The sequence below is a fragment of the Perca fluviatilis genome, chromosome 9 (genome assembly GCF_010015445.1).
Source record: "Perca fluviatilis chromosome 9, GENO_Pfluv_1.0, whole genome shotgun sequence".
NCBI classification, from domain to species: domain Eukaryota; kingdom Metazoa; phylum Chordata; class Actinopteri; order Perciformes; family Percidae; genus Perca; species Perca fluviatilis.
Window position 1 is genome coordinate 15,163,458 of NC_053120.1, and position 10,504 is coordinate 15,173,961.

Here is a 10,504-nt window from a genome sequence, read left to right on the forward strand (position 1 = left end):
TGACCATTTGAACTGTTTATTTTTCATTGTATTGAACAGCGCCATGTGTGCAGCTATTGCAGCAGTCAACACTAAAACTGAAAATGGAATGAAAGTTGGAATACATAGAATGAAAGTTTAAATAAATTATATATATATATATAAATAAATGTCAGAATATACAGAATGACAGTCGAAATACAGTATGTACTATATATATTGCAGTGAACCTCACCCCTTCTGTTGTGAAGTTCACTGCCGGTCTTTCACATTGAAACCGTGAATACATTTCTTCATTAGTCTAATGGTTCTGAACACAGTTACCAGTATTATTTTGGCCTGTACATGCATCCAGCAAAGTGTTAATGATCTCATTAGGATTGCATCCCGTTCTTGCAGCTACATTCAGATGAGTTAATCACATCGAAAATACACGATGGCATATATTCTCACTGCCATTCAATAAACAGATATGTTAGCTTGTCAAACTTGTTAACTTGTAATGAAATGTCCCACTAAATGAGTCAACAATGTAACAACAACAATAATAATAATAATAATAATCTTTAGACCTCTAATGTCAAAAATTCAAATCACCCTTTATTATGTTATCATTTTTAAATATAAAGAATTTACAACCAAATAAGAGAGAAAATAAATATTGTGCAGCTAAGGGACACAATCAAATTGAGGATCAGCTCACTGAGTTTCTGAAGCCACAAACTGAGGCCTATACTGTGAAGCAAGATTTGGGGTTACAGAGGGAACTTCACGTTCAAGCCAGGGTTTTGTGCATCATGACGGTGGGTCACTTGTTACCGGGTTAAATTGCCATGGTAATTTATGCTGAATACCTTACCTGCTCAGGAGCAGGTTATGTTGGAGATTACAGATCAAACGGTATAAAAGCACGGCCTACAGACCAATCAATTCTCAAATAATAAATGGCGTCAACGTTCTTAGAAGATCCGGAGGAGTGTGTGCACAGATAGTGAGAGGTGCGCTCATAAAAGTTAAAACATTTAAAGACCAACAACCCCCTTGGCATTCCCTGATGGGTATCTTTATGAGATATAGATTTTCAGCAGCTCAAGAAGCTGAAAAAGATACGTAATGAATCTTTGTCAGCATCTTGAGCCGTGTGTTGCCAATGCAACAAATCAGTTTGAATTATGTTTTGATATTTATTGTTCGTTTGCTCCCACGATCGCTTACCACTGCCAGGGTTGCAACTGAAAGAATAGGCTACAGCAGCAAAAGTTTATGGAATGCACAAGTGTAATTATGGTCAGATTATGTGCCTGACTGATGGGTCAGTGATATTGATAGGTTTTGTAATGGGTTAGGAAGCAGCGACTGTATTGCTTTTTGCCTGTAAATCGTGTCTGTGCTCTTCTTGTGGAAAATATGCGGCTTTGGTAGACTTGTCCATGTTTGCGATTGGTCATATTTTGCAAACACCACTTCTTTCATGTAGATGCATCACAGCAGGGCCACGGTTGTTAGGTTTGGTTAAGCCGTGAAAATGGAAATAAATCCAGGGCATGCTGATCTGGCTTCGTAGTACAGGCCTCTGGAGGTGCTGCACAGTTCCAGGAAATATAGAAGCACTACATTTCCCAGCATTCCAATGGGTGCTTGGAAAAATCAGAGGAGGAAGTGCACAGTGAACAAGCATTAGGCAGGATCACCTGCCGGTAAATGGATGCATGCATGGATAGATCATTTTGAGAGACATTTCATTCCAGTTGGACAGGATATAAACATCTGCTGCACTAATACTTCCTATTCTTTGACTTCAATGTTGCTGAATTGGTCACTGATCTCATCAAAGTAATTATCTGTGAAGCGAAGCATCTGGATGATGGCGCTGAGCAGCAGGATGTCACAGTTCGGGTCCAACTCCAACTCCTCGCTGTAGTTCTTCACCGGAACAACACAGGACAGTGGCACACCGAGCCGGGCGCTGACCTCCTGCATCTGGATCATAAAAAAAAACTTTTTTTTCTAAAGGCCACAATGATTTTTGTATTTAGTATTAGAAGTTTGTTTTGGGCATGGCTACCCATTACAAGGCTAATAATTTTTTAACAAAAGTCTGAAATATTTATGCATCTGGTTCCTGCATCACCCGGTCAGGGTTCTAATTCGCAAAAATGACTGTCTCTACGTTATCCCTTACTGGTTACCTGCCATCTCACTCATGTATTATTGCTCAAGTACTACAATACATGAGTCCTTAAGGTATGATTTCCCTAGGTATTTAAGAAGAAAATTTTCTTCTTAAAAAAAGGTTTTAAGAAAATTAAGGTTTCTTCTTAATTGAAGAGGTATTAACTAATACCTCTTTTTTTTTCTTCTATAAAATCTTAAACTCCTCACAATTTCCTTTATGTAGCCACTCTTGTAAATGTTCCTCACGTCCTCTGTCACCAAAGGGCAGGCTTCATCTACTTTAGTGACCAGGACCAGCTGAGGAATCCCTGAAAACACCAGAGCAGAAACATTTCCAAAAAATATCAGGCTGTCAAAATGTTGAGGTAACACTTCTAAAATACTTAAATATTTGTGTTGCAATTATAATAACCATTCTATGGTTGACAGACAATTCTAAATAACAGATGTCTTTAACTAACATTAACATTAACCGTTTCAAATCACTAAAATCACTTCTCATTAACTCATTCATTATTCCCTGGCGTTTTGAAGCAGTTAGGTAAAGGAAGATCATGGGTGGGCTTATAAAACGGTATGTTTCCATGACACACGGGACAAGAACGGGACAGTTGAGTTTAGGAAAGGAAGAACGGGACAGTTGGGTTTAGGAAAAGAAGAAAGCGACAGCATGGGTGGGATTATAAAAAGGTACGTTTACATGACACACGGGACAAGAACGGGACAGTTGGGTTTAGGAAAAGTGACACGTGGGACACAAACCACGGTCTCCGGGGTGAAAGTCATGTGTTACTTGACCCATCCACCACCCAAACCAACCTCCACTATGCAGAATTTTGGGCTTTCATACTACTTATAATACTGTTGTCGCTTTTAATACTACGTTATCTTCAAGCGCTGCGTAGCTGCTGCTCTGTCCGGTGCGTTCTACACACACACTGAAGGGTGCTTTTTGCGTCGTATCTGACGCTGACAGACACTACCCATGCGTCCATATTTTACGAGTTCGAAGTGAGAACGGGGTTGACTATAGACACTGCTGTTCTTGCCCTGTTGAGAAAGTTTGAGGACACTATATTGTGCATACATTTCCCACATTTACTTTAAGAAGTTGAAACCTTCATGAGTTTTACAAAGTTAAAGGATTACTTTTTGAGAACAGAACAAACTACAAGTACAATGGAAAAACTACAAGCGCAAGCATGCAGTTGGGTAGCAGAAATAGTGCATTTACTACTTGTAAGCTAGTAGTTCGGTGTTGATAAATGATACAGTAAATATATAATTTCACTACCAGCAGTTCCAGCGGCTGTAAACCACTGTCTTAGCTGTGGTGGGGACTGCTTACAAAGCAAGGGACTGCTTTACATGTTGACATTATTTAAATTAGGTAGTCCCCCTATGGGGTATTTGAGAGTGCATCTACAATATTCTTCATTATAATGAAATGGGACTAATTTTTACTGACCCATTAAGTTGACCTTTCTGCGGATAGCATTCAGCTTCTCCTCCAGCTTTGTGGGCATGATGGAGACCTTGCAGGCGTCAGTGATATAGGCCACACAATGGATCTTGTCCTTAAGCCCTGGAGACTTACGATAGCCGCTGGTCTCCGAATGCAGAGGAGCAGAGGGGTTGAACTGAGTCATACAGTTCAGGGGAAAAACAGGGACAGTTTGAGTTAACTAAAGCTAAATGAATGGCTCATACATTCAATATCCTGCTAAATGTAACAAAAAGCTCTACCTGATAACGGTCTGGCAGATGACCTTTAAGGATGCTGCTGATGTCATCTATATCAAGCCCCGCCCCTGTGCTTTCCTCCAATCCCATGGTATCACACAAGATGATTGGCAAATGTTTTCCGTCTCGCCCAGCTTTCACTGAGTAGGTGCGAAACTGTCGAAAACAAAGTGATTGGCTAACAATACACAACATGGGGACGGGGCAGGATTTTTATTTTGAAATCAATCACCACGAATGGAAATCATTAACAGGCAGGAACTAACCTGTGTGGTGAGACTGGTGGTAGAGCTGCCAGCGATGGCCTGGCTGGTGACGTGGCCTCTGAATACAGAGTTGATAGAATTAAAGAAGCTGGACTTTCCAGCTCCAACTGGTCCAATGAGCAGAACCCGAACCTGGGACACAGAGCTGACTGTGGGTTTGTACGTCTTAATAGTCTCCATCAGCTCCTTCTTCTTCCTGTAGGAACAAGAAAACATTATAGCTGCTGTGCAGCATTGAGCTGGACATTCTTAGAAGGTAGAAGAAGAAAAAGAAGGGAGACAAAAGAGAAATACAGGAGGGTCAATCAGCAGAATTGTGCGGACCAAAAGTTATATAATAAAATAACTTTGAAATCATGTCTCTTATCGACACAGCACAAGGCCCGAGTATGCTTTAGCATGTTGTTCTGCATCATCCAGAACTCACAACCTTAGACACCAAGAACAAGTCCTAATTGTGTTGAGCTCCCTGCCAAGGGGGAAACTATAGATGACTTCACACATGACTTAGGCAACCAGAGTTGCATGTAAAGGCAGATTTCAAACTAGTGTAAAAAAATTCAATTAAGAAAAAATTCTGAGATTTATGTACTTCATCTAGACAACATACTGTAGAGATGTCTGTAATTTATATTTACAACGAATGATTGCGAATGATTTTTTTTTTAGATACATTTCTGAAACTTATCACACTACTTCTACCATGATATCAATGTTTTTGTCATGAACATTGGAGATTGATTTAGCGGGAATTTGCAGTAGCCGTTTACATTAGTTTACAGTAAAACATTTTGAAGCACTGTGGGCTCAATATTCAGTCTGAAGATGCAGTGTACCAAGTTTGGAGTCAATTAATTGAGTAAAACAGAGTGGTGGACTTCATAAAATCCTGCCAGCTTAAAGCATCTGAACATTCCTGCTCACTTGGGCCTACATTTTGGTGTAAGTTGCAAAGTGCTAGCACGTACCACTGATGAATTTTCAATGTTTTAAACTTTAGATGGTTAGCGCCAACCATCAGGAATACAGGTGAAACTCAGAAAATTAGAATATCGTGCAAAAGTTAATTTCAGTAATTCAACTTAAAGGTGAAACTAAGATATTATTATAAACTCATTAAATGCAAAGTGAGGTATTTCAAGCCTTTATTTGTTATAATTGTGATGATTATGGCTTACAGCTTATTCAAAATCTCAGAAAATTAGAATATTGTTAAAAGGTTCAATATCGTAGGCTCATTGTGTCCCACTCTAATCAGCTAATTAATCCAAAACCCCTGCAAAGGGTTCCTGAGCCTTTAAATTGTCTCTCAGTCTGGTTCAGTAGAATTCACAGTCATGGGGAAGACTGCTGACCTGACAGTTGTACATAAAACCATCATTGACACCATCCACAAGGAGGGAAAGCCTCAAAAAAGGTAATTGCAAAAGAAGTTGGATGTTCTCAAAGTGCTGTATCAAAGCACATTAATAGAAAGTTCAGTGGAAGGGAAAAGTGTGGAAGAAAAAGGTGCACAAGCAGCAGGGATAACCGCAGCCTGGAGAGGATTGTCAGGAAAAGGCCGTTCAAAAGTGTCGGGGGGGCTTCACAAGGATTGGACTGAGGCTGGAGTTACTGCATCAAGAGCCACCACACAGACGGATCCTGGACATGGGCTTGTCAAGCCGCTCCTGAACAACAAACAATGTCAGAAGCGTCTTAACTGGGCTAAACTGGTCTGTTGCTCAGCGGTCCAAAGTCCCCTTTTCTGATGAGAGCAAATTTTGCATCTCATTTGGAAACCAAGGTCCCAGAGTCTGGAGGAAGAATGGAGAGGCACACAATCCAAGATGCTTGAAGTCCAGTGTGAAGTTTCCACAGTCTTGTTGATCAGTGTTGATTTGGGGAGCCGTGTCATCTGCTGGTGTTGGTCCACTGTCCACTGTGCTTTATTAAGTCCAGAGTCAACGCGGCTGTCTACCAGGACATTTTAGAGCACTTCGTGCTTCCTTCAGCAGACAAGCTTTATGGAGATGCTGACTTCATTTTCCAGCAGGACTTGGCACCTGCCCATACTGCCAAAAGTACCAAAACCTGGTTCAATGACTATGGGATTACTATGCTCGATTGGCCAGCAAACTCGCCTGAGCTGAACCCCACATGGAATCTGTGGGGCATTGCCAAGAGAAAGATATGAGACATGAGACCGAACAACGCGGAAGAGCTGAAGGCTGCTACTGAAGCATCCTGGTCTTCCATATAACACCTCAGCAGTGCTACAGGCTGACAGTATCCATGCCACGCTGCATTGAGGCAGGAATTCATGCAAAAGGGGCCCAAACTAAGTACTGAGTACATATGCATGATTATACTTCTCAGAGGGCTGACATTTCTGTATTTAAAAACGTTTTTTTATTGATTTCATGTAATATTCTAATTTTCTGAGATTTTGAATTTGGGGTTTTCATAAGCTGTAAGCCATAATCATCAAAATTATAACAAATAAAAGCTTGAAATATCTCGCTTTGCATGTAATGAGTCTATAATAATATATTAGTTTCACTTTTGAGGTTGAATTACTGAAATTAATGAACTTTTGCACAATATTCTAATTTTCCAAGTTTCAACTGTATTAGCCCACTATGGCAGTTGAGGAAGTCTGGCATAGGACTGGACCTATATGCCAAGTTTGTAGAGCTGCCTGGCCCCTAATAAATAACTTTTTATTCTCATGAAAAGTTGTTTTTTACTTTCTTGGTAGCAGTCATGGTTTTGGGTAAATTTATGAGGATTTGTCAAGAATTTTACAATTAAAAACAGTATAGCACAGGAAGCATGGTAAACAATTTCATTGCATAGACAATATTTGTCACACTGTTTGGTATATTGTACTGTAGCATGTTAAAAGCATTATGTGCAGGATGGTATCTATCTTACTCAGATTCCCAGGTGATAGTTCTCCATGGACGCTCAAGTTCTGTGGTTTCTGTTGAAAGCAAAAACAACTTTTATAAAACAAAGATCTTATCAAATTTGATTAAAAAAAAAAAAAACATCACCCACCATGTATTTAACTGTACGTTTTTCTTTAGCAAAACACGGTATCATCAATATCACACCACATTTTATGATATTAACAATAATCTTTTTGTCTGCTGTTTGGGTTGACATACGCAGAAGAAACATTGAGATTTCTTGACGAGAATTCCAACAATATTACCTGAAGTATAGTATTAAAAAGGCAAAGAACGAAGAGTGACAACCACATACAGTATGAAATTCCCACATCACCTAGGCTTACACAGGGAGGGGGGACCTCAGTGGTTCCTGTGACATATTTCATGGATATACCTTATTATAGTCAGTGCATAACAATGTTAAAAAATAAATACATTTAACAAATAATGTCCTGTGAATATTGCAACAGAGATGAGATTTCCTCTTATTTTTAGGAGTTTTTCTCTGTATTATATATATTTTTAACTCAACTTTGGTGGTTTTAACCAAGTACTTTTCTAATGCAGGACGATTAGCAAAGAGGGAAGGCTCTGTGAATATAGCTTGTGTTCATTGCCCTCTGTTTATATCTTATAGGCAAAATGTCATATATTCAATGTATTAAATCATAAAATGATGTCAGATATTTTATAATTAACCATTTTTATTTTGTTTTAAAGCAAAACCCAAAACACAGCTCACAACATGAACACATCCCCTTAACCCCGTCATCACCAATTAAAAAAATTGAGACAAGATTAAATAATAACCATAATATTCAATACAATAAAATAACAACTTATAATAACCTCTGCCTTACATTGCCAACAATTTGGTGGGTCTTTCAATCCAAGTCTAAACAATCTGGAGGGAGTCCAATTGAAGGGATGCATTATCTTGAACTAAATTGGGTTCTGAATAAAACAAAACAGGAAACGTTCAGGGTGTTTTCACTGTTGATTTAACAGTTTCACTGTTTTAACTTTAATAAATGCAACATCTTTTCAAAAGTCAATGAGTAATTGTGTTAAATAATCAGAATTTCAATATTGACCAAAATAATCCTGATTATGATTTCTTCCATAGTGAAGCTGCCCTAGCTAACACTGCTATGCTAACACACGCTGACTGCTATTCTAACACACGCTGACTGCTATCGTTACCGCCAGAAGAGGGTTGAGTTGAACCTTAAAATTTAATATTAAGTTACACAACTTTATCAGTTGCCTGTAATAACCATAACCATATAAGGCTGTAATAAGCATATAATTAAACTTTGAAAATTCACCTTTCAAAATGTGTAAATATGTTTCATATTTACCTATATGTAGCTATTGTTTTGTAAAATAAAATGTAAGACTAAGCCCCCCACCCAACCCATATAATTATTATAACATTTATAGTAAACTTACCCTCGACTTCATAGACTTCACACTCAGTCAGGTTGAGGTCATTGCCATGCATTTCTGCAGCATTGAAGTGGTAATAATTTCCTGGATTGGTATAGACTACTGCTTTGCTTCCATTGACAAGAACTAATGTTTCTCCAAAATATGGACCACAGTTAGCCATCATTCTCAGTGCGTTAGCAGGACCGGTGACCGGATACTTGAGGAGCTTTTCTCCACTGAAGGTGAAAAGAAAGGCCTGGTCATCGTGCACATACTGTCCAGACTGACTGAAAGGTTGTTTGGTGTAGCCTCCAAACACATAACCAGAGGCGTTGTAGCCCACAGACACTGTGGGACAGCGGGTGTCACATCGTTGGTGAAAGGCTGCACCGGTGAAACCATGGATGCTGGCCTTGTACAGCAGCTGGAGTTTGACTCTTCCCAGCTGGGAGCGGATAGTTTTCTGCTGGCTATTGGTTAACATGGAATTCATAGTGGACAGCTGGTCTGCTGAAGTATGTCAAGGAGGCTGAATGAACCTTTGACGTTTACTCACTTTGGTGTCTAAATAAAAAAGAAACACAGATGCATTAGAAATGCAGGATATCTAGACTAATTTAGCTTGGTTAATCCCTCTGGATATTGAAGACCAATAAAACCATTGATGCAATCATCATAAAACTACATTACACAAAAATAAACTTTAAAGAACCATTCAACAATAGCATGATAAACTATACTTGAAATTAAAAACTAAGTTTACATATTCTATTCCTGAACTGGGTTGTTCAGATGAAACATTACTATACTGTATACTGGACACAGGCCTATAATTATTGTGATTGATAAAGCGCACGTCAATTGGTCCACTGTAGCTGCTCTCATGAGATGTTGAGAAATAGGCTACTTTTCACTAAATTAAAGTTTTAAGCCCCCATGTGTGGAAGAATTGTTGTTTTAATAGATATATGAACATTCTTATTCTTCTTTCCATTTAACTCTAAAATCTTCAACATAACAATGTATAACATAAAATTGTGTTTTATTTAAAGTCTATGATTGACACTGAAAGTCCTGCACCGTTTTTAGCTACCTAGCACATGTTCAGACACAAACTATAAATATTTTCTGTCCGACTGAAAAAAAACATTTTCCACACCTTGATATGGCTATGTCAGAGGCATGTGGCTCTGGGCTATGTTAAGGCCGAACAATAACTTTCGTTTTCCTGGTTTGCCAGTCTTACAAATGGTAGCTGGGATAAATACTCCGGTTATGATAATGTTTTTCCAACACCACCCCCATTTTAGCATCTTTTCACTGATGAAATTAATATTAGCCAGCTATATATTATACTATGTTAATATTTTCAGCCTTACCTTATCTTGAAGATAGTTGATGATGGTGAACAGCTTTACAGTAGGCATATATAGACACGATGCCAGGCAGGCAGTTTCAGAAACGAAACTGGAAGTGCGGACTGGAATAATTTTGCCTTCAAAATAAAACTGATGTAAATTCCAATGTGCGTTTCAAAGGTGTTTGCTAAGTGTAGCTCCGTTTAAAACTGTGAATAGTTGTTTAGGTAGGCCTACTAATGTCCCAGTAAGCTGTTTCAGTGAGTCAGCATGCACAGTACCAGGGCCTCTCCTAAGTGGAATGCAGCCATCATTGATGCTTTTGAAAATACAACGTCTGCCGTGAAAAAGGTCGTGTGGCTAATACATTCTTATCCTTTGAGCCTTATTAGTAGAAGTGTTTCAAGTCACGTTCACCAAACTCTTTTAACTGGGATAAATCGAAATAAATCGTTCATTTCAGTCTAATTAGTGCCACCTGTTCACGATGGAGTGCATGTCTCTCGTGAGATTTGATCCTCGACGCCCCCAAATCACGGCTATCTGTTCATTTACACAATTGCTACTACGTCAACAGAGCAGGGCTGTAACGTAAATTAAGAGTGATTTGAAATAA

At 38.9% G+C, this 10,504-nt stretch overlaps 1 protein-coding gene across 1 annotated transcript; it reads right to left on the reverse strand.

The window, feature by feature from the left end:
* LOC120565366 (interferon-induced protein 44-like) lies at positions 1-10,292 on the reverse strand. Its single transcript, XM_039811148.1, has 8 exons — positions 9,910-10,292; positions 8,552-9,094; positions 7,080-7,128; positions 4,164-4,359; positions 3,901-4,053; positions 3,623-3,794; positions 2,362-2,462; positions 1-1,959 (listed from the first exon to the last, which is right to left on the reverse strand). Exons 2-8 carry the CDS (start codon positions 9,021-9,023, stop codon positions 1,765-1,767), a joined length of 1,338 nt encoding a protein of 445 aa, XP_039667082.1. The 5' UTR covers positions 9,024-9,094; positions 9,910-10,292; the 3' UTR covers positions 1-1,764.
* Positions 10,293-10,504: the final 212 nt, after the last annotated feature.